Source organism: Trichechus manatus, unplaced genomic scaffold (assembly GCF_000243295.1).
Source record: "Trichechus manatus latirostris isolate Lorelei unplaced genomic scaffold, TriManLat1.0 scaffold00076, whole genome shotgun sequence".
Taxonomy (NCBI): domain Eukaryota; kingdom Metazoa; phylum Chordata; class Mammalia; order Sirenia; family Trichechidae; genus Trichechus; species Trichechus manatus.
In genome coordinates, this window is record NW_004444012.1 from 11,856,593 (window position 1) to 11,879,784 (window position 23,192).

At 48.7% G+C, this 23,192-nt stretch overlaps 3 protein-coding genes across 7 annotated transcripts in view; 1 reads left to right on the top strand and 2 right to left on the bottom strand.

The window, feature by feature from the left end:
* The window catches only part of PPIP5K1 (diphosphoinositol pentakisphosphate kinase 1), a 33,322-nt gene extending 27,335 nt beyond the window's left edge, over positions 1-5,987 (bottom strand). Inside the window, exons 1-13 of the mRNA XM_023735216.1 lie at positions 5,812-5,987; positions 5,361-5,535; positions 4,701-4,896; positions 4,192-4,282; positions 3,863-3,948; positions 2,675-2,829; positions 2,435-2,536; positions 1,819-1,980; positions 1,592-1,713; positions 820-921; positions 493-579; positions 295-370; positions 46-155 (exon numbers count right to left, since the gene is read on the bottom strand). Coding sequence (XP_023590984.1) covers positions 46-155; positions 295-370; positions 493-579; positions 820-921; positions 1,592-1,713; positions 1,819-1,980; positions 2,435-2,536; positions 2,675-2,829; positions 3,863-3,948; positions 4,192-4,282; positions 4,701-4,896; positions 5,361-5,507 — 1,436 coding nt within the window. The 5' untranslated portion in view covers positions 5,508-5,535; positions 5,812-5,987. The remainder of the gene's footprint in view (positions 1-45; positions 156-294; positions 371-492; positions 580-819; positions 922-1,591; positions 1,714-1,818; positions 1,981-2,434; positions 2,537-2,674; positions 2,830-3,862; positions 3,949-4,191; positions 4,283-4,700; positions 4,897-5,360; positions 5,536-5,811) is intronic.
* Positions 1-18,712, top strand: CKMT1A (creatine kinase, mitochondrial 1A). 5 transcript variants are annotated; one of them, XM_023735213.1, is made up of 10 exons: positions 1-11; positions 13,013-13,494; positions 14,124-14,322; positions 14,530-14,625; positions 15,006-15,227; positions 15,372-15,457; positions 15,578-15,701; positions 17,348-17,482; positions 17,688-17,813; positions 18,020-18,251. In XM_023735213.1, the coding sequence occupies exons 2-10, from the start codon at positions 13,346-13,348 to the stop codon at positions 18,134-18,136; spliced, it is 1,254 nt and encodes a 417-aa protein (XP_023590981.1). In that variant the 5' UTR covers positions 1-11; positions 13,013-13,345; the 3' UTR covers positions 18,137-18,251. The 5 variants fall into 5 exon arrangements, with proteins under 5 accessions (XP_023590981.1, XP_004380745.1, XP_012412192.1 ...); XM_004380688.3 differs by lacking the exon at positions 1-11 and adding an exon at positions 12,004-12,415 and having other exon boundaries at positions 13,179-13,494; XM_012556738.2 differs by lacking the exon at positions 1-11 and adding an exon at positions 12,087-12,415 and having other exon boundaries at positions 13,179-13,494; positions 14,031-14,322; positions 18,020-18,712.
* The window catches only part of STRC (stereocilin), a 15,736-nt gene continuing 11,067 nt past the window's right edge, over positions 18,524-23,192 (bottom strand). The window contains exons 19-29 of the mRNA XM_004380689.1: positions 23,048-23,183; positions 22,440-22,636; positions 22,142-22,232; positions 21,774-21,930; positions 20,984-21,153; positions 20,234-20,389; positions 19,716-19,858; positions 19,398-19,546; positions 19,057-19,154; positions 18,814-18,961; positions 18,524-18,612 (exon numbers count right to left, since the gene is read on the bottom strand). Coding sequence (XP_004380746.1) covers positions 18,524-18,612; positions 18,814-18,961; positions 19,057-19,154; positions 19,398-19,546; positions 19,716-19,858; positions 20,234-20,389; positions 20,984-21,153; positions 21,774-21,930; positions 22,142-22,232; positions 22,440-22,636; positions 23,048-23,183 — 1,534 coding nt within the window. The remainder of the gene's footprint in view (positions 18,613-18,813; positions 18,962-19,056; positions 19,155-19,397; positions 19,547-19,715; positions 19,859-20,233; positions 20,390-20,983; positions 21,154-21,773; positions 21,931-22,141; positions 22,233-22,439; positions 22,637-23,047; positions 23,184-23,192) is intronic.

Consider the following 23,192-nt stretch of genomic DNA (forward strand, 5'->3'; position numbering starts at 1 on the left):
CGAGTCTCAGAGTTCCTGGCCCCCGTTTCCTGTTTCCCTTCTCACATCTCCAGCACAGACTTCAGCTGCTCTAGTTTCCCAGTCTTCTCCTCGATCTCACCAGCTGGCTCTTTCTCCAGCTCAGCCAGCAGAAGCCTTGTGATGTCCAGCACCTCCTGGAGGAAATAACAGGGCATCCATGTAGGAGGTCAAGTCCTGGCCAGTGGCTCTTTCATCTTAGTCTCTAGTCAAGGCCCCCAATCTCATACCCCTTAGGTGTCCCATAGCTCTGCTCTTCTCAGTTCACCACCTTACCTGTAGCTGCTCAGGTCGCTTTAACTTTAATTTCCCTGTCTTGTAGCCACCATGTTTTTCAAATACAGTAAAAAATCTGAAGAAGTAAGAGCAGCTTCAGTGTGGGACCAGTCACAGCTTGTGGGAGCTGCCCCTCCCCTTCCCTCCCCCCATCTCCCTCACCAAAACCAAAATGTCCAATTAGGACATCCTTCCTACCTGGGGTGTGTCACTTCCATCTTCATCTTCTGTTTCGGGGTACGATCCCCATGACGGATAATTGCAATGACACAACGGAGCTCCATCCTAGGATGGGGAATGTTGTCAGAGCCTCCCTCACCCCACAAATCATCGTATCCTACTAAACATGTCCCAAGAGCAGAGGAAAAACTGAGAGTCAGACTATGGGTAGGGTTAAGAAGACTGCCTAGAAGGGACCCAGGCTCCACCAGTCAGGTTGTGCATAGGCAGGAAGTACCCACGGGTCTGTCTTAGGAAATCCCAAGTGCCTTAAGTAGGTGACTCCAGATTTTTACTTTTGCTCACATTGTGCCAGATGTGGTAGGAACAATGGGAATGTCCTCAGCCTCTGTTGGGATGGACCACGGGATCTGGAACTGTGGGGCAAGTTCCCGCATTATGGTGTTCCTAGAAGGAGAAGCATGAAGAAGCTGCTTGATAGGAAGTGAACCACAGCTACATGTATGAATGAAGTTCACAAATATAATATTGAGTAAAACAAGCAAGTCGCAGAAGAGTACGTTAATATAAAGTCTAAAAACATGCCAAACAAACTCCATATAGCTAGTACAAATATAAATAAATGCTGGAAATTATAAACATCAAATCTAGGATTCTGGTTACCTCTGGGTAGGGGAGAAGGGGTTGCAATCAAGAAGGGATACTTAGGGGCTTGAACTGTATTCTTAATATTTTGTTTCTTAAGCTAGGTGGTGAATACATGGATGCTCACTATATTCATCACTATATTATTTTGAATGTTTTAAATATTACATGATCATTTTTTTAAAAAGTCAAGTTATAGAACAATATGTATAGGCTGATCACATTTAGTAAAATAAATAAAAATAAAATAAGTTTAAACAACTACATTTGGTTTATACATGGCAAATACTGTTACGCCCGAAACTGTGAATAGTAATGACCTCTGGGGAGTAGCGTTGGGAAGGCAAGGGGACTGGGGAGCCCCTTCCCTTTTCCCTTTTAAATCATTTTTACAATATTTATAATCAAGTCAAAACTCTTTAACCTTCTTCCCTAAGCGCATTCTCCCAGCCCAGACCACTGTGTCCGTTACCCCAGAATCTTGGCACAGTCATCATAGTATTTCATTGAGTTCTTGACAAAACTGAAGCCATTGACATCACACACAAAGGAGTGACCATTGGCACGAAGAAGGTCAAATCCACAAACGGTTTGCTGCAGGGAAAAGAGGCAAGATGAGAACAAGAGGGGCCTCTGTTTCCAGACCCCTGCTCCTGTCTCTCTCCCTCATCCCACAAACCCTCGTGGGCCTTGCTCTACCTTAAAAGCTACGCAGACTTTTCTGGCCACCAGCTTTTCCATGGCGGTCAGCATGACTGGATACCGAATTTCTTTGCCCTCACTGTCTCGTTCGACCTTCCCATCCAAAGCTGGAGATTTTCTGGCTTCAGCATGGGCATAATCTGGCCCCACTGTGTACACCTGCAGGTACATAGCATCACTGAGTAGGCCCACAGCTCACCCTGTATATGAAAAGACAATATGAGCACTAGGTCTACAGACTAGCTTCAGAATTTAAAAAAAAAAAAAAACAACAAAAACCTGAGCATCAAGAATAAGAAGACTGACATTTTTCCACTGAGCCCTACTGAAGCCTCATTACGAAGGTTTCTCCTCGGGCTTCCAGCACTATCACCCAGTCTCTATTCAGAAATAACTTACCAACATCATACCACTTTCTGCGTCACCCTTGCCCTACTCTGAGAGTGATAATGTGAACGTCTCCATCCCCACTCCTCATCTTCATCTGAATATGAAAGTCAGTCTCATTCACACTTTATTTCTGTGACCTCCTCCATTGACTTCCACCTGCTTCTTGGGTGCCCCATCCCACCCAGACACTTGTAACCTCTTAAATCCCTACATCCACCATAACCTTGACATCTGTGCCATCCGTTGGCATGAACTCTTCGTAGATGTATGACCCCGTCTTCCGGACACTGCTCTCAGGAGAGTAAACGCTGCTTCGGCTGCCAATCTTCAAGAGAAGAGGGAGAAAAAAAGCATGTTGCCTCAACCCTCCACCTTGTCTCCAAATCCTCCAGCTTCCCTCCCTACAACCTCATCCTTATCCTCTACCTCTCTGACTCCCCAAATGCTCACACGTCCCCCATACCTTACGGAAGAGGCGCTGGCTTCCTCCACCAGCTGAGCTAGGGTAGTAGATGTAAACGTTGTGGTCCTCCGCACTCACTGGCTTCTCCACAAAGGGCTTGGGAAAGACAGCTCCATTTACCTCTACGTGGTCTTCACCTTCTATCAGGTTGCATTCTGAAAGGTCGGTGTGTGGTCATTCCTAGGGCCTAGGGTTATAGAATACTTCCAATTCCCACTTCCCCAGGGTTTTAATCTCTGTAACCCTCAAATTTCTATTATCTTTTCTTTTCTTTAAAAATTTTTTTTTATTGTACTTTAGGTGAAGGTTTACAGAACAAATAGTTTCTTATTAAACAGTCAGTACACGTATTGTTTTATGACATTGGTTAACAACCCCACAAAGAGTCAACACTCTCCCTTCTCGACCTTGGAGGACCCTTTTTTTTTTTGTGAAAATATACATACCCAAAGATACACCATTTCAAAAATTTCTATGTGTACAATTTAGTGACATCAATTGTGTTCTTCCAGTTGTGCTGCTATTCTCACTTTAGATGAAGGTGTACAGAACAAAATAGTTTCTCATTAGTACACATATTGCCCTATGACAATGGTTAACAACCCCACTACGTGTCAACACTGTCCTTACTCAACCTTGGGTTCCCTATCACCAGCTTTCCTGTCCACTTCTGCCTTCTAGTCCTTGTCCCTGCACTGCTGTGCCTCATTAGTCCCGTTTTGTTTTATGGGGCTGTCCAATCCCCAGCTGAACGGTGATCCTTGGGAGTGACTTCATCACTGAGCTAAAAGGGTGTCCGGAGGAAATTTCTATTACCTTATCTGGGTAATAGGTATACCAAACCTGTTGCCGTCGAGTTGATTCTTACTCATAGTGACCCTACAGGACAGAATAGAACTGCCCCATAGAGTTTCCACAGAGCAGCTGGTGGATTCGAACGGCTGATCTTTTGGTTAGCAGCCATAGCTCTTAACCACTACGCCACCAGGGCTCCTGGTAATAGGTACAGCGATACCTATCTTGCAGGTCCAAGGCTCTGTAAAAAGACCTATGGCTCTAACACTACCCATAATCCAGTATCCAAAGTCCCACTTAGACGGGTGGTAATAGGAGACGTCTAGAGGATGAAGAGCCAAGCTCAGTCATAGACAGCAAGGCACAGCAGGCGTGGGCAAGCCACGTACTCACCCGCAGGCCGGGCAGGGTCACGGTTCAGCACAGCATATCGAGGCAGATCAATACCCTCCTCCTGCAGGATCCGGTACACCTCCCTCCTGTCAGCCCCAAATAAATTAGCTGGGAGAGGTGCGGAGGGAGGGCTAAGGGGAGGGGCTAGAGACTCCATTTGCACAGGGATTAGAAGACACCAAGGTCGAAAACCCAAGAGGGCATGGTATAAACATTAAGCAAATTTGTTTGCCTCTGCCCCTCCCAGAGTGAGTTCCCTAAAGACATCTGGGAAAGAATGGGGCATGATCCCAGGGCCACCCACTCCACTGGTCAACACAAAGCTGTACCTATCTTGGATATAATACTGCATGGCCAAGTCATTGATAAGAAAGGGATTTCGAAGCTTGGAGTAAGCAACAGCCTTGTCCAGAGGAAAGCCTGCAATGGAGAAAGGAAATAGATCAAAGGGAGTAAAAGAGATAGAGAACATATTAAACATATTACAGTTATTGGTTGCCACTGAGCTCCTCCACCCATCCAACTCCATCACTATCCTTCTGCCCAGCTTCCCAAAGCCTAGGATATCCATCAGGAAAAAGTGAAAAAGAAATTATTTTTAAGGTCCTTCCAGAGACCCTAAGAGCCTAAGAGCTGTCCTAATGTTAGCACATGGGCTATAAACTGCCTCCAGCAACTCCTCCAAGATGTAGGAAAAGCAAACCCCTTCTCACTGTTCTCTAGCGTGTCAGGAATTGTTGGTGGCCTCTTTACTAAGGAAATACAACAGTAAGAACCTCATTTCCCAGTCCAGCATTTCCAACACCATTCCTTCCCATTTTCCCTCCCAGACCCCAACCTTTGGAATGGAAAGAGATGAGGCAGTGGCAGGATGGCCAGTTTTCCACAGGTTCATTGAGAATCACATCTTCTCCCAGAATGATAACAGTCAGGTAGTCAAATCGGCAGAGTCGCTCTAGGATTTGGGTCATTGGCTTGGACTTAGATTTCTTGGTCATGGCACAGATGCCAACAATGATCTGTGGTTCAGGAGGCTACAGGAAGGAAGTGCCATCAGGAACTCAGGAACTCCCCACTGATACCACCCCCATCTGGAAACACAGTCTCATCTTCTTAGGGCACAGAGGTTTTTTCGCCAGGACTTCAGACCTGTGGGGTCAAGGTTGCCTTCTAACTTTGGTCTAGCTTGGGGCACATATAGGGATTTCTACTGCCTACAGAACAGGAGCCTTTCCACAGCAGAAAATATGTGTGTTCAGGCAGGAGAGCCAGAGAACCAATAATCATGAAATGATATGAGGAGGGCACAAGGGCAGGGGGCGTCACAGAGTGGCCATATAACCAACCTCCGCTACTCTTCTCCTAAATCAAAACACGGCCTATTTATGACAGAGTCCATGCATTTGGAAAGGACAGAGAGGTGTCTTCATCCAGTGGAATTTCAACTCTCTGTCACAAGGGGCCCACCACCAAGTTACATCATTTTCCCTAGTCTTACCACTTCATCCTCCTCATCTTCAAGGAGCTCGCTGTCACTCTCTTCTGTCCTCATGCCTATTCCACGGGTGCCCAGCCCCTCATCTCCAGCTCCAAGGAAGAAGTGGGCCGTGGCGCTCTCGCCCTCACTGGCCGACAATGACCACATCCCCACCGGAGCACCCACTCATCCCGCTCTGTGGAGGGGAGCACCCCATCAGCACAGAATCCAAGCCCCCTGGCAGTGGGTGGGGGATGGGATGGGAGAATGAGACTGTAAGTGGGAACTACAAGGAGACTAGGGGAAAGAGGGAACAAAGCTATGGGAGAAGAATCAACAGGAAATGAGGCATGTGGGCTATGACCTGAAATGACTAAAGATCCATAAGAGAAAAGCAAGGTCTCCCCCTTCCCCCTGCTCACCCCACCTCCAACCTTGAGACTGGGAAGAAGATAAGGAGATTAACCCTTACAGTGCTGGCATGTCCCTGATTCTGCCAGTGAGAAACAACTTCAACTCCAGCAGCAAATGGAAGAGGCAGTTCCTCATGGAAGGCTACTGTTGATTCCTACTGAAAGAGAAGGTTAGAGTGACATCTCAAACTTTGGATTTATCCCAAAACTTTCCTAGCCCCTCTCCATGCCCCCCTACAGTAAACTCAGGGATTTAATTAAAGAGCAAGGGAATGAGGGAAGTTACCTGCCTTTGCCTTTGGATGAACCTCCATCTTCATCCCTTCAAGGATTAACTCAAAAAACACTTCTTGAGGGCACTTTACGTTCTACGCATTGTATCAGAATATTAAAATCCTCTATGCCCCCCTCTCCCCTTAAAATTCCATATGCTCCCCCTCCACCTTAAGAGACAGACGCCCAAGTCCAGAAAATCTGTTCAAGGAAAGAGACCTAGTGCTGGTTGGGAGGCTGAGGAAATGGGCATCCATACTGCAGTCTCCAACCCATTCTCAGACTGAAATATCAATGTTCTCTCAACCACGCCGTGGTACTACAGACACAGCACTAATCCAGGCCAAGGTGCCTCAGTTTAAAAGAATCCTGCCTAAAGCCATAATCAGTAATAGCTTAAGACTTTAACTTGAGTCAGAACAACCTGACAGTTCTACTTCTGGATATATACACCTGAAGTGGTGATCCTCAACTAGGTGTGATTTTGTCCCCCAGGAGACACTTGGCAGGAGATATTTTCACAGCTGGGGAGGTGCTATTGACATCTAGTGGGTAGACATCAGGAATGTTGCTAAACATTTATTGTCACCCCACAAAAAAGATTACCAGCCCAAGATGTCAGTAGTGCCAAGGCTGAGAAACCCTGACCTAGAGAAACTCTCCCACATACAAAGACATGTGCAAGGATGTTCACAACCTCACTGTTGGTAATGGGAAAAAACTGGAAACAACCCAGCCGTCACAAGTAAAATAATAGATAAATACGATCTAGTATATACAAATGATAGACAAATAGCAGTTTTAAAAAATGAATCCGAACTATATTTAACAACACAGACAGCTTCCAAATGCAAACTGCAAAGGTATACATGCAGTATAATTCCACTTTTATAAATAAAAAAAATTACGTATTGCTTCTGACTGCATATATAAGTAGTAGAAGTATGAAAACATGGACTGGAAAGACAGACATCGGATTTACAACAGCGATTACCAGTGAGGAGAGGGGGGAATGGAACTGAGGAAGATTCAAATGGTACTTCACAAACTTATCTATGCTTATTTCTATTTTTAAAAAGATCTGAAGCAAATATACAAAAGGTCAACATTTGTTAATGCTGGATTGTGGGATACAGGTGTCTGTTATTATTTTCCAAAAATAAAATTAAGTCACACATCAGCAGTTTTCCATGGTCTCCAAAAGTTCTCAGAAATACTGACCGATGAGTCTGTAATGAAAGCTACAAACTCCTTAAATAAATGGAGTGATTAATTTAAAGTCTTAGAGACTTTTAAAAACAGTCTTCCATAATTACTTTCTCTATTTCGATTTTAAGCCCTTCCATTACAAATGATATTTGCAGCTTTGATTAGAAAGTTACAGCTGACTTTCATATAGCCCTCGACCTTTCCAGTCTTCTCATTGCTGAACCTCCATGAGGGGGCAACACCCTCCTTAGCCATAACATTTCCAGCTGTGCACCGCAGGTCGTATACATAGACTCCCCCTCCTGATAAATAGGCTAGTTCCTTGAATTCCTCTTCAGTGACCTGACCTGATTTCCCTGACTTGTGGCATTTTCAAGATCCCTGTAAAGTTCAAGCAATTCCAATTTTGTTGCATTCTTTATCCTTTCTCTGAAGCAGGAGCTTTCTGTCATGTCTAAGATTCCTAACCCTTTGCCCTTTCTTCCGTTAAGTCCTTCCTGGTTTTCTACTGAAAGCACAACAGTCATGTTCTTGAAATTCTGTTACAACCCTATAATAATGCAGGACGGTAAGAAATAGGATGGGGTAGGCGAGTCTGTTCACAAATAGGGGCTGAAGAGAGATGAAAGGTCTAAATCCATAGTTAACAAAACAAAAATAGAAGCCTGACAGAAATAGCTATGAAATAAGCCAGGATTTATTTAGATGTACCTACCTCTGGGAGAAGTTGGGGTTTGATGTGATGTTCCCAGAGGCACTCCCCTGTTTTCTCTTCTCTTCCCCCCTTCCCCCTCTCCCCAATACTTCATTTTGAAAGAAAAACCTGAGACCCTGCACTAGGCTAAAGGGCAGTCTCACTCAGGCCTGAATCAATGTGAAAGAAAGGAATGAATGGAGGGAGGAAGAAAAGGACGGAAGGACGGAGGGAGGAAGGGAAGGCAGCAAACTAGGCAGGCAGGCAGGCAGGCAATCTGCTCAGGAACATCTATGTTAAATCAGATCTAAAGAAGGAGTAATAGTGGGGGTAGATAAAAGCAGCTTCCTCTGTCTGTGGAACTTCTTTATTCCTTCGATTTTGGGCTGCTTGCAGGAGTCCTCTAATGTCCTAAACCCCCATGCACTCGATGGGGGGCTCCGTCAGTCGTGAAGGAAAAAGATCTACAGATTCCAGGCAGGAATACATTCAAAACAGAAAAACTCTTCAACAGTGGACCCCTCACTTCCTTCTTGATGCAATTTCTAATCCCTCATGCCGAATTCGTTCCTGTAGAGTTGATTCAGAATCATAGCAACCCTATAGGACAGAGTAGAACTGCCCCATAGGGTTTCCAAGGCTGTAAATCTTTATGGAAGCAGATTGCCACAACTTTCTCCTGCAGAGCAGCTGGTGGGTTCGAACCGCTGACCTTGCAGTTAGCAGCCGAGCACTTAACCACTGTGCCACCAGGGCTCCCCGGCAACCCTCTAAGAATAATAATAACCCGCTGCCAGTCAAGTCAATTTCAACTCATAGTGACCTTATACATACCCCTCATTCTGACAGTGATCAACCGCACTGCTGTGCCTGTTGCCAGTATCAAGGCACTCATACTACCTTCTTTCCCCAGCTTGCTGTAATGACTAGTCACTGACCCCCCTAACCATCCAACACTGACGGCTGGCCCCCCCATCACAGGTCAATTAATCCACTTAATCCATCTAATTCCCCTACTCACTGATTCCCCAGTCTTAACTAGTCCTTCAAACCCTCACATGAGTCACTACAGTTGGTAACCTCTTTTCTTTGAACCCTTAGTGATTCCCTGCAAAGACTGCCTGAGATCTAGCTATTATTTCCTCACACTACCCCTCTCTCCAGGCTCACCTCTCCACAATGACCGCTTCCCTTCTCAGGCTGACCCTGGCCACTGTGGACTCCATTCCCGTCCTCCTCCTGCAGACTCTCCCCTACTGCCTCCACTCCCACCCTCCTCCAGCAGAACCTCCACCTCGGCCCTCCCTTTTTGGACTCTACCCCTATTCCTCATGCAGACCCTCTCACACCCATCTCTTCTCTCGACGACCCCCTCCGTCTCATCCTCACACAGCTCTGGGTCACGAATACCGCCTTCCTTTTTCGACTTTAGGCGCCCTGGTGGTGCAGTGGTTAAAGCGCTCAGCCGCAAACCAAAAGGTCAGCGGTTGGAACCCACCAGCCGCTTGGCGGGAGAAAGATGCGGCAATCTGCTTCCGTAAAGATGACAGCCTTGGTTCTACTCTGTCCTATAAAGTCGCTATGAGTCAGAATAGACTCAATGGCAATAGGTTTGTTGTTTTTTTTTTTTTTGGTTTTATCCCTACTTTGCCCGTCCCCCGCCTTCTCCGCCTCACTCCCCCTACGTTGACATTGAGGCCTCTCCTCCGGGCCTCTTTCCGAAGCTGCCCCCACCCCAAATTAACTGCAGCCCGCAGCACCAACCGAGCCCCCTCCTCCGAGCCCACCCCCTCACGCCGCCCCCGGCCCCCAGCCACTCCTCCACCGCCCCCGGCCCTCACTCACCCGCCTCCCTCCGCTCGCGCAGCCGAACCTGCCGGTAGCGACACCTGACAGTGGCCCAATCAAAGCGCGACTTCCCTGAAGTGCCGCCAATCAGCGGAGGGCGCGCACCGGCAGCAGAGTCAGGCTGCGTTGGCCGGCGCTTCTGCGCGGAGGAGGGCAGTCCCTAGCGGCTCTGAGAGGAAAGTGCAACCTGATGCTTCCCTTCCTCTGATTTCTTACTGCGTCGCCCCAGCCCTGATGCTTGGTCTAGACACTGACGATCCGTGAGACGAAGACGGAAAAAATGAGAAATGCAGAGGAAGAGGCAGAATTTGTGCCATTGCACCTCCTTGAGGGCAAGACTAGATCTTTTGCTTATATTTAAGACAAAACGGGACCTGATACACGTAAAGATCCAATAGATGTAGGTTGAAGATGTTAACAACCCTAAAGAGGAGTGATAGATTGGATTCAAAAACAGAAACAAAGAGGGAAACATCAGAAAGTTATGGAAGGAAGAGAGACTTATTTACGGAGGAGATAAGAAAATGAATGGACATGGAAGACTGGGCAAGTTGATTGGTAGCTCTATACCCACAGCTTACTGGTTCTCTACCCTCCAGATTTAGAGCCAGACAAACCTGGCTTTGAATCCTTAAAAGCTGTGTAGCCTTGAACAAGTCACTTAACTTCTCTGAGTCTCAGTTTTCTCATCAGTAAGGATGGAATTAAAAACCTAACTCATAGGGTACTGATTACATGAAAGCATTTTTTATATGTTTGTACTATTCCTGTTATTAGCCTCGCATCCTCACTTGGTCAGGACAAATGTCACTGATCAGAATAGTTCTAAGTTCCCAGTTTCTTCTCTGCAGTCTTAGGGATCTTGCCACTTTTCAGTCAGGTGCCTCATTATTGTGAACCCCAAGGCCTTCAATCTATCACTCCTCTTTAGGGTTGTTAACATTTTCAACCTACATCTATTGGATCTTTACGTGTATTAGGTCCCACTTTGTCTTACAAAACAAGCAGAAGATCTAGTTTTGCCCTCAAGGAGGTGCAATGGCACCAGTTCTGCCTCTTCCTCTGCATTTATTGAGGCCTCCTCAATAAAGATGATCCTAAGAACTGGCCCTAAGGGGACTAGATGCCTCCCTAGTTCATATTCAAGTTCATACCTCCCTCCACCACTCCAACCATTCAAACTGATTATTACAGTAGCTTCTAGGTAATTAGCCTGTCTTTCATTCCCCTAAAAGGTAGATTCAATCCCTAGTCAAGCATTGGAACAATTCAATTCAATGTAATTATATATATGTTCCCTATAATAGTAAAGTGCCTTAGAAAATTTTAAATATTATTGCTAAAAATAATTATTAAATAAATCAAATATCGTATGTATTACTTCCTGTATGTTGTAGGATAATGTTTTAAATGAATATTGTTACAGTATGTGCCTTTCTGAGGCTCACAGTCCAAGAGGGAATACGACAAGTACACAAATACTTGTGTTAGTGGAGCTATTATTCAGATTTTGGCAGCTACTCCCCAAAGCTAGATAATTTCTCTATTCTCCGGGCAAGTCTTACTTCTCTTTTGGTAATTCTCCCTTTCCATCCCCCACCACTTTACGCTTAGTAACCACCCCTCAGTGAAATAACAGCCCTACTTCCTTGGAAGATTATCCCTCTCCTTTACCTGGGTAAATATACACCAATTCAAGTAACTATATTCACTTACTCATAGCCACTCCTTCATCTAGATAATGAGTTCCCACAGCATAGGTAACACTTTCCATCTCTCCAAGAGTGATGACATTCCAACTACAGAACTCTGCCTATTCTCTGATAAATTACTCTCTTACCAGAGGAAGGAGTTAGGTGCTGGACCCAGAAGAGAGATGGATAACACACAAATGGTGAAGGCAAGAAAAGGAACACAAGGGAGGTCTGAGAAGAACAAAGGAAATGAGAGTATAGGGGTGAGGTCTCATCAGTGGGGTCAAAGGACTATGTGAAGGGAATTCCTCTTTCCCAAATGCTCTCTCTTAAGATTTCCAAGTATCTTACTCTCTTGTGGGTATACCAGGACAGCTGAGAGAAGGGACTAAGGCCTACCCCACTGACCCTCCACGCATTTCTAGTTCAGCTCCAGCATTCACTCTCCTTCCTTCCAGGATAAAGTCACACCCAGGTCACACTTGGAGCTGTACAGACAAAGCCATCGCAAATTTGAATATACACTTGGTGAGGGGAGAGAGGAGGAGAGGGACCCGGAGGAAGGAGGAGATCCCTGGTGACCCTATGCCCTTGGACAGCGTTTGCCTTAAACTCTGGATTAAACAACTTTAGGGAGCCAAGAAAGGAAAGACTTACATGTGGTGCCTGGAGGCCTGTGCTGACCTGTTCCATTGCCACACCCAGTCATTTCGCCACACCCTTCGCTTCACCTTACACTTTGCTCATTCCAGGAGCTGGGAACCACAGACGGGGAAAAAAGCAAGGAGAGGAAGAGGAAGCTCACTATTTTCTGCCCAACCCCAGTCTCTCGCCCAGTGCAACCAACAGGTAAGCAAGCTTGCAGAGAATACTCAGAGGGAGTCCTGTGACTCCAGCGCAAGCGGGTGTGAGCCTGGAAAAGACCTGAGAAGTAAAGGATCAAAGGTGAAGTAGGCATGGGGCAGAGGGTGGAGGAAGAAAAAAGTGGGGGGATCATCAGGAGTGGAGGCAGGAAATTACAGGGTTTCAGACTTGGGGAGAGAGTAGGTGGGGTTGGGGACAAAGCAGAGATGGGGTAAGGGTTAATGTTTTGCTGGTTCCTCTCAGGGAACCCTTCCCCAACCTTGTATGAGAAGAGCACAGGTGCGGCAAGGAGGCGCCTTCATCCTCTTCCTGGTTCTAAGGGAAGGGTGACCTTGAGCCAACGGGTGTTGTTCCTAGCGTCTGCCTCTAACCCGATGTTTTCTCCACGTCTCCCCCTGGTCTCCGTGTTTATTCCGCGGTTTCCCTGCGACCGCCTCCCTTGGGAAGATGGAGGGGTTGCCGGGGCAGGCGGAAAGCAGAGAAGCGGCTGGGCAATGTCACCCTTTCACACCCACAGAGTAGACGGCTCTGGTTTCCCACTAAACCGAGGGAGCTTGGGGGAAGGGTGACCGGGTTTCACCAGTCCCCTTAGCTGCTGTCCTCCACTTGGTGCTGAAATCTGGGCAGCCTCATCCCAGGTGGGCCCCGGGCATCCTCGGCCTAGGGATGCGCTCAGAGTCTCCTCAATCACCTGGCGGGTGCTGCCCACCCTGCCCCCGCACACCTACCGCGGCGGCGAACGGCAGGCGGAGCCTGCGCGAGCCCCACCCCTTGGGACTGCGGCTCTGGCAGCCCTCTGCTCCTCCCGCCCGCCAGCCACTAGCTCATTGCGCCTCTCCTGCAGTCTGGTTGGTATCTGCCCTACTCCGGCTACAGCTTCCACTCCAGCCCCCATCTCGGCTTCAGCCTCGGACCCACTCCGGCCCTCGGCCCCCTGGGTTGCATCCTCCCTCCGCGTTCCTGCCCTGCACCAGCTCCTGCTCCAGAATCCCGTAGCCGGACCCTCAAGCCATGGCTGGACCATTCTCCCGCCTGCTGTCCGCCCGCCCCGGGCTCAGACTATTGGCTTTGGCCGGAGCTGGGTCTCTAGCCGCTGGGTTTCTGCTTCGCCCGGAACCTGTGCGAGCTGCCAGTGAACGGCGGAGACTGTATCCCCCGAGGTATCAGTATCAGGGACGCGGGAGGCCGTGGTGATGGGAACGAAGGGGTGGGGAGGGGTGGAGATGAGGATCCGGGCAATAGAGAAGGGCAATAGTCACGAAGGCCCTGTAGCTTGGGGGCTGTATAGTCTGGAGACCTCAGTGACGTGAAAGTGGGGGCCAAAACCGTACGGCAAAAAAGCATTGCTGAGAACCCGTAACCAGCAGACGCGCCCCCAGGACCAGCTATGGCCCTGTGAGTTCTGGCTGCACTCACTCTGCCCAAATCCCTGGGTGGGAGACCAGGAACTATCCTTTTTGCTTCCTCCATCTCCTTTTCCTGCTTGTTCTCCCCCATTTCCTGAATTCCCCTCCTTAGTCTTTCTCCTCCCCCAACCCTAATGTTGTGTTCATGGAGGAAACTGAGCAGATTCGGGGGGAATTGAGTCAGTCAGCCAGACGCAGCCAGAACTGCTGGGAAAGGGTAGACCCTGAAGTCTCTAAAGAGATTACCACTACTTAGCCTCCCTCTAATCCCCCTCCCCCAAGAAGCAAAGCCAGACAGGCTAGCAGGACAGCTCCCAGCTGACAGAGCTGGGTATAGGCCCCCTGTGTCCTCCCTCCATGGTTACTGGGTACCCCCTCCCCAGCGCTGAGTACCCAGACCTCCGAAAGCACAACAACTGTATGGCCAGTCACCTGACCCCAGCAGTCTATGCCCGGCTCTGCGACAAGACCACACCCACTGGTTGGACGCTAGATCAGTGTATCCAGACTGGCGTGGACAACCCTGGCCACCCTTTCATCAAGACTGTGGGCATGGTGGCTGGAGATGAGGAGACCTATGAGGTAGGGGGCCCCCAGAGCCTCCCTGGTGACCCAACTCATCTTCCCAGTGATCCCAGCTCCTTCCCCCTACAAAGACCCCTCACTTTCCCCCAAGATTCTGGACCATCCATACTCAAGTTTTCTGACCCAGTGAAGTCAATCCAAAACTGAAGCCTGGGGAGGGATTCCCTCTCCTTAAGCATCCTTTCCCCTTTAACGTCCCCTCAGGTATTTGCTGAGCTGTTTGATCCTGTGATCCAAGAGCGACACAATGGATACGACCCCCGGACAATGAAGCACACCACTGACCTGGATGCCGGCAAGGTGGGCCAATATCCCCCTTTCGATTTACACTGTCTTTGTGTGCAACACTCTTTGCTGCTGCAAACACTTTACCTTGATTATTTCCTGACTTGTGGTCATTATACTGCTGAGCTTTTAATCTTGGTGTGGGGAAAGAATAGTATCTTAAGGAGCAGCAGATAATGAGGACGGCCATGCCCCAAGGTGGGCAATTTGGAGCAGGGTCCACAATGTCCCCTTCACTGGGAAGGCTTGCCCAATGGGACCCTCTTCCCCTCTTCGTGCACGCTCGGCACAAACAGTGAGGAGTCCTGTAATCCCTAGCACCTCTCCTTCCCCAAGGGCCTCAGGTTCTGCCCACTGTGTTTCTGTGACTTGTATGAATGTCCTTTACCCTTCAGATTCGTTCCGGCTGCTTTGATGAGAGGTATGTATTGTCCTCAAGAGTAAGAACTGGCCGAAGTATCCGAGGACTCAGTCTGCCTCCAGCCTGCACTCGGGCAGAGCGACGAGAGGTGGAACGTGTTGTGGTGGATGCACTGAGTGGCCTGAAGGGTGACCTGACTGGACGTTACTATCGGCTCAGTGAGATGACAGAGGCTGAGCAGCAGCAGCTCATTGATGTGAGGGTTCTTAAGAGGGACCTGGGTGGGGGGAACAGATGGAAAGAAGAGCCAGGGGAGGTAGCACCAGATGAGCTAGATGGGTTCTGAGAGGCCCACAGGTACCGTGAGGGCTCTTAACCTAGGACCCTTTGCCCTCCCCAGGACCACTTTCTGTTTGACAAGCCTGTGTCCCCACTGTTGACTGCAGCGGGAATGGCTAGAGACTGGCCAGATGCTCGTGGAATCTGGTATGAGGCTGCTCCTTACTTCTTTTGTCCCCTACCCCCGCATAAATGCCTTTTTTCTCTATCTCCCCCAATTCTTGCCCTGCCTCTTGACCCCTGTCCCTCCCTCCCCCCTGCCCTCAGGCACAACAATGAGAAGAGCTTCTTGATCTGGGTGAACGAGGAGGACCATACACGGGTCATCTCCATGGAGAAGGGGGGCAACATGAAGAGAGTGTTTGAAAGATTCTGCCGAGGACTCAAAGAGGTTGGAGAAGATTGTACAAGGGAGCTGGGTGGGAGGACATAAGGAAAACCAAAGACTAGCATAGGTAGAATGATCATATAATTTATCAACCAACCCTGGGCACTTTTGAGAGTGGAAGGGGACACTATTAATTACTCCAGGACAGTAGATATAAACCAGGACTGTCCTGGGCAAACCAGGACATATGATCACCCTAAGAATAGGCCTGATCACCCTAAGAATAGGAAGAGGGAAAGAATATCAGGAACCTAAGGAAGTAAATAGAGCAAACAGTTGCCAAATAATACAAAGTAGGAATAACTGATTTGAGATGGTGGGTCAGTGTCAATGGTGTGTGGTGTGGGATGTTGGGGTATGCAGATGAGGAAAACATTTGAGCCTGGATTGATAAAGAGGTTGAGAGATTAGTGTATTCATATTTCTAATGTAACCACCTCAGTTATGAGCCAAGGTAGGCCTTGACTATGGAATCCATTATTCTTGCTAAGGTATCATGTCAAAGCTTTAAGTTGAGAGTGGGAGGGAGACTGGGGAAGGTGGAGTATGGAATGGCTTAAGTTTCAGAATGTGTGGCTCTAGATAAGGGATTTTCAATCATACATGGATTCTAGATTCAATTCTAGAATCCCCCACAAACCCAACTCTTCTGTCTGTTCTCACATATACAGTTCTATTTTGGACTTGCAAAGAGAGAGAGCTTCTCTTCCTTTTAGATTCTAACTGGGAAGTTTCTGCTGTTTTTTGGCAAGTAATAGATAATATTCTGAATATAAATGGGAGAGAAGTACTTTTTAAATAATAGGCATCCGTTTCCTCATCTGTAAAATTGAGGTAATAAGATTTCCTACTTTTTAGGTTGTTATGGGGATGAGATAATGCATATAAAGTACTTAGCAGAGCACATGGCCCATAGTAAGTACTCAATAAACGTCAGCTGCTGTTATGAGTGTTCTAGATGGAATGGTTTCCCCATGTTCAGCATGTAAGAGGTCCCTTATGCCATGGTTCTTTCTCAGCTGTGAACAGGGACTCCTTTACTCATGTTGGATAGTGGTCTTCATGGTCAGTCACTCTGGAGAATCCTCTGTCTCTTCAGATCTAATAGTCATTTTCATGATTAGGAGGCTTAAGCGAAACAAAAACATACTTCACACACACCTGTGAGTCTTTGGCTTTTCTGCTCTTTTTCACCTTTTTCTCTGATTTCTCACGTGTACTCTTTCCACAGCTAACAGACAGCTCTCCTTCCTCTTCCTGTTGCAAAGCCCACACTCTTATTTCCTATCTCAAAGGACCCTTCCAAGCTTGAGGCTCATTAGCATGCAGAACTCTTTGAATAATCAATCCTTTCTCAGTTTGGTTCACCACCTCCACTGTTTCCCTAGATCATCCTTAATGCATCACTCCCTCAAGTTCCTCCTTTTCCCTCCATACAAGAAAAATTTCCACAATTGACCCGTGACATCAAAATTACCTTGTATGCATGATAACAGTAACAAAGCACTTCTACCACCAAAAAAAAAAGCAGCATCATTCTCTCACACCTGAAGTTTCTGGTTCTAGATGTGGAAAGAGTTCCTGGGGTCTAGCTAAGGGAGGGTCTACATATCCCTGGTTTTTCACTAACAGAGCCTTTGTGCACTCAGGTGGAGCGGCTGATCCAGGAGCGTGGCTGGGAGTTCATGTGGAATGAGCGTTTGGGATACGTCTTGACCTGTCCATCTAACCTGGGCACTGGACTTCGGGCAGGAGTGCACATCAAACTGCCCTTGCTAAGCAAAGTAAAGGAGTTGTGGGGTTGGAGGGGGTGTAAGCGAGAAAGGTGGGAGGGTAAGGATGGTGAGGGGATGAGCACTTTGGAAAGGGGCTAGATGCATTGAAGCTAAAGGGTCAGGGGAAAGAGCTCCGTGCAGGTCTAGGACTCTTTCAGGTAGGGCCAGTCTCCGCCTCTATTGACCTGAATCCCCATCTCCATCTCGCCTCTAGGATAGCCGCTTCCCAAAGATCCTGGAGAACCTAAGACTCCAAAAGCGTGGCACTGGAGGAGTGGACACAGTTGCCACAGGCAGCATCTTTGACATCTCTAACTTGGATCGACTGGGCAAGTCAGAGGTGAGATCCTTAGGGATTAGAGGCAAGGGAAGGGGAGGTCTGTGGGGGTTGAGAGAGAGTGAGCTTCAGGAATGTAATAGAATCTGAAATGAAATTCAGGTTGAGCGGGGAGGCAATTAGAAATGAGTTCCCAGAGTGGGCAGATCAGTGCTAGAGAAAGAAACTCAGGTTGTGGGAATCAGAGATCAAGGGTTAGCGTCCTTCAGGTGGAGCTGGTGCAACTGGTCATTGACGGAGTGAACTATTTGATCGACTGTGAGCGGCGTCTGGAGAGAGGTCAGGATATTCGCATCCCTCCACCTCTCATCCACAGCAAGCATTAACTCCCCGTCCCGAACAGATGAATCAAGATCCCCAGGACTCCTGCCCATTGTAATCGTGGCCCATTCTATTTGTCCTGGACTTGCCCCTATCCTAGTAAAGAATCCTTGCTATGCTCCAGCTGTCTGTGTTATTTCTGATGATGGGGTGAGGAGAGAGCAGCCTCCAGGAAAGGAAAAGAGACAGTGGGGTTACTTGTGATGGAAAGAGACTCCAGATATGGAATGCCAGGAACACTGAGTCTCGGGTGGGTGGAAAACATTAGCATATTACCCATATTCCTCATCAATCTCCTGAGAATAATTAAGAGGCACTTCCATTTGCACTTTATTCATTATGACTTAAGGTTTCTCTCCCAACAGTCTCCCTCCTTAACTGTACAGAGAGCCTCAGAGCAGTTGGCCAAGGAAGCATATGGTCAATGCCAGGGCCCAGGAGAGTTGCAACCAGTCCTGGAGTCCCCAGGCTGTGCTTCGACCTATAATGAGACAAGGAAAGGGAGGAATATCACAACTCCGATCCCCAGGAGCCATTGCCGCTGAAAAACTAGCTCTCTGCCGGTAGACCCTTTCACTCCAGGGATCTCCCTGGATAAGTTCTAAGAGCCAGACAGCACCAAGCTAGGCATCATATTGTGGTTCAGAAGATGGAGGATCAAACTGTGCAGTTGAGAACTCACCCTGCTGTTCTGGGCTTTCCTTCCCCTCATGCTGGGCCCATGCAACTGCTTGTCGCTGCTCGGGACTCAGAAAGGCCATTTGCTCAGGAGTGACAGCCACAGCCTGAACACTGGTGAGACTAGACAGCTGGGTGGGGCTGAACACCACCTGGGGGTGGGGACAGGAATCAGTACATCCACTGTAGCCTCCACCTGGCCCTGGCTTTCCTGTGGTCACCCCAGGCCCCAGTTCATCGTACTTACCGCAAATTTAGGAGCAGGGATGACAGAAATGGCGAGTGGGGTAAGGCCCTGGATCTGTCCCCGCAGCAGTGCTGAAAGAGCAAGGTCTGGGATCCCAGCTGTTGAAGCAAATGGGATGGACATCCATATCTTGTCTTAGACTGGCCTTCTCTCTGTTCAAACCTATAGGCCTCCTTCCCAAAGCACCCTACTCATAGGCCTTCCTAACACGTCTCCAACTTCTCACCTAACCCCCTTTTCAGGCCCTCACCTTAACTGCAGAGCAGTCTCCATCCAACCCACCCCCTGGTACGGAGACCAGTCCCTGACAGCTAGCACCAGCAGTGTGACAGCCTTTCCACCTGCTATTGTGCCAACTTCAGTGAAGATCTCAGGCCCCCAGTTACTGACGGGACCAAAGCCACCAGGCAGCACAAGGAGCTGGGCCAGAACCTCTAGCTGCTCCTCAGAGCACTGGAGAGGCAGGTTGCCCAGGAAGAGGGCTGCTTGGCTGTAGAAGAGTGAGGAGGAAGGGAAGAATTCAGCTTCAGTGACAGGACAACAGACAATAGAGATAAACCAGCCTTCAAATGAGTCCCCTTACTCCACAACCCTTCCCTCTCTGGGCGAGCCCATCGTCACCTTCAGCACCACCACTCACACCCCCCTGCACAGGTGACCTAAACTCCCAACTGCTGATGTGCTGTAGCTCCTCTGGCCGCAGTCCACAGAGCGTGTAACCCAGTGCTGTCAAGTGAATGAAGTCCAGGTGGCTCACGTGCCGGCCACTCTGCCGCAGGAAGCTGGAGACCACAATCCGGCGCTGGGGGGTGGGGAGGAATACACAGGACAAGAAGAGAAATCAGAGAATTAATGGAAGGAGAAGAGATCAGAGAAATGATGGACACAACTGGATTATATTCTCTTATTATTAAGACCTGAAGATCCAGCAGCCACGGGGACGGTTGAAGATCCAAAAAAAGAAGGAAGAAAAAGAGGGGCCATCAGGCAGGAGGGAGTCTTATGTGTCCAGGGCTTCAGCGTGAATAAGTCCCTAAGGTTACTAGTATAGGGTATTAAGATAGAAAGAATGGCTAGGCAGGGTCACAGGAGAAATTCCTTGGGCTTTAGATGACCTCAAGGCCTGGATCTATGGGATGGCTGTTGTGGGGGAAGGGTAGGGAGGAGGTAAGGTCACCTGGACAGAGCTCCAGCCATCTATCTGGCCCAGGGTGCTCAGCACTCCCCAGTCCACCAGGAGCAGCTCCTGTAGCTCCCGCTCTCCTAGTCCTATTAAGAGCCGACCCAGCTGCAGGATCTGCTCAGGACGGAATCCTTGAGGGGGACCCCACAACTAGGAGAAAGAGAGGAACAATGTGAATGGAAAAAGCACTGGACTGGGAGTCAGAATGCTGGGTTTTAGTCTTGCCTCTGACCTTTGCTGTGTAACTCTAGGCAAATCACTTGGGTCTTTAGTTTGCTCCACTGTGAAATGAGGGGGTTGTTAAAAGTGTTATTAAAAGACCTTGGAGTCTCAGTAGAAAAGAATAGCAAACTCTAGTTCATGAGTCTGTGAGTTCTAGATTTTATGTGCATCAGACTCACCAGGGGTGTCAGCCCCATTGTAGATGCCCACTGCTCATCCCCAGAAATTCTTATTCAGTCAGTCTAGCATGGGAGCTAGCGTCAGCATTTCTAAAACCTGCTCCCCAGATGACTCTGATACACACTAACATTTGCTAACCACTGCTCCAGTCTCTCTCCCCACTGTACTGGCTCCCTTTCCTCAGTATTCACCCCCTCTGACTTCCCACTTGTTACACAGTCTAACTCCTTCTATCTCCTAGTACCCCCCCACCAACCCTCCATTCCCTTGTGTCCCACACCACACCTAACTGGCTTCTCCATGTGTTTCCGCCTCCACCCCAGTAGGATTCTCCATCCTAACCTGCTTTGCCTTGCCCATGGCTGCCCGCAGTTCCTCAGGCCCAAGCCCTGGGTCTCCTGCAAAGAGTGCCAGGCAGTCCTCAAAGTCGGAGAGCTCCATTTGTGAAATCTGGGCTGCAGACCAGGCTGCTGGGAATGTCCCCCGTATATCTGCACAATCTGGCACAGGTTCTGAAGGGGAAGGGAGAATCAGAGGGTCAGTGTAGTGCTAAAATATGCCCAGATATAGAATGACTCCTGTAAATAGAATGTATATAGAATGCCCCTCCAGTCTTTGGAGGATGGGGCAGTGTGGGCAACGTTGGTAGAGGGATTACTGTAATGTGATATTTATCGGGCTCAAAGGATAGTAGAACAAGAAGGGACTAAAGAGGACAAGCTCCTCCTTTTATAGATGGGAAGGCTGAGGCCTAGAGGAGGTTTCCCAGGGATTTAATAGCAGAGTAGAGATTAGAACCCAGGTCCCTAGTTCCTTCCTACGTCTTAGGATCTCCCCAGCAGAGAGCTCCACACTTAGCCAAGCCTAGTGCTGAGTTACCTGCTGACAGGGATAAGAGAGCAGGAAAACGGGAGTCCTGGGCCAGTAAATTTACGGGCTATAAACTCCCAGAACTACAGAACATCCTCCTAACCCCTTTGCTTTATAGGCAGGAAAACCAAAGTCCAGAGAGCAAAGGTTTGCAAATCTGCTTAAAAGGCACAGCACATCTAGCGCCCAGATTTCCAGATGTGTTGTTTGATACTCTTTCCTGTACACCTTACTAGAGGTATGACTTGTTGGGCAGTTTCACCTGGGAGATCCTCGGCAGCAGGATGCACGACCCCAGATACCAGGGCTGCTTTCTTGGGAACCAGCTGTGGCCCCCCACAAAGCTGTCCAGCTTTGCTCTGCTCCCAGCTCTGCTGCCTCTCTAGAAGCCGCTCCAGGGTCTCTGGGCTCAAGATCTCCTACACAAGACGGTAGAGGCAGGATGGGAGACCTGGGCAGGACCAGGGTCAGCTGCTGCAGCTGTAATTCCAAAATCCTGTATCTGTTTAGCAGTCTCCCCCAGCTCCAGCCTTTACATTCTTTGCCTCCAACCTCCTTGGCCTTAGGTCCCCAGACCAGCTCACCAGTCCCCTCTATGGTCTTATTCCCTCACTTGTTCCTTCACCTTACCCTGGGGATCAAGGAAATAGCCTCAGTAGACAGAGTGAATAGTAGGCGTCCAGCTTGTTCTACTTCATCCTGGCTCCACAACTGTGGCTTCCTGGGGGATAGGAAGAAGATCAGGGACTGGGGAACTAAGGAAACTGTGAAGAAAAGGAAGGGGAAAAGAGGGCATGGTAGGATTGGAGACTCAGACCTCCAAGGGGGACATCAAGCATATGGAAGGGGCTGCCACTGGTGATGACAGTTGAGGGGCTGGGCTTAGGGGCAGGTTGGGTTAGAATCTGAAGCTCCTAAAGGTCCGTACCCAAGAAGAGGCTCCTGCAACAGCAGCCATCCCAGCTCTGTAGCAAATGGCTCTCCCAGGCAGTAGTCCTGCAGCTGACTGAGATAGGAGAGCAGGGTCTGTAGGGGGATCCGTCGTGTGCTCTCTATCCCCAGGAATCCAACCAAGGGGCCCAATGCCTCCAGCACTTCCCTTGAGACTGGGGCCTCTTTTGGAGCCTAGGGAAGAGCATAAGGACAATGCCACCTCTGACTCAGAGTACCAGAGTCTTTGGTCAAGGCACTAAGTCCCTTGACCTTCCCTTTCTTCCAGCTCTCAGCACAGGGCCCTATGATGCTCAATGCCACTGTTTACTTTCTTAAGCCATCAGCCCAGACAGGAGCAGGCAGAAAGACTAGAAGGAGAAACCCAAGGGATTTTGTGGAATCCAAAAGATGAGGACAAGGAGCATGAAACAGGCTCTTGAGGAATAGAACCCAGAGGCAGGTCTGAGGGTTAGGGCCTTGGACATGGGAACCCATGTGGCAGCAAGGAGGAGGCTTGGGCCTAGAAGATAGTCACAGGGCATCATCTGAGAGGTAAGAATTGCCAAGGGCAGCAGATCTGAGTCTGGTAGGCTGGACTCTTACCAGGTTTTGTAGTGCCCTCTCCGCCAGGGCTGCTCTGTGAGGTGGGGTCAATGCCAGCAGCTGCTCTGGAGCTCCTCGTACCAGCTCCACCACCAACATAATGGATTCATTGGACAATCTGTCCATCAGGCGGATCCTATAGCAA

Bases quoted from the DNA above. Each gene is read 5' to 3' on its own strand.
- CKMT1A (XM_023735213.1), top strand. From the start codon at position 13,346: ATGGCTGGACCATTCTCCCGCCTGCTGTCCGCCCGCCCCGGGCTCAGA. The intron at 13,495-14,123 runs GTATCAGTATCA...CCCCCTCCCCAG, and splicing joins CGGAGACTGTATCCCCCGAG to CGCTGAGTACCCAGACCTCC. The intron at 15,228-15,371 runs GTGAGGGTTCTT...TGCCCTCCCCAG, and splicing joins AGCAGCAGCAGCTCATTGAT to GACCACTTTCTGTTTGACAA.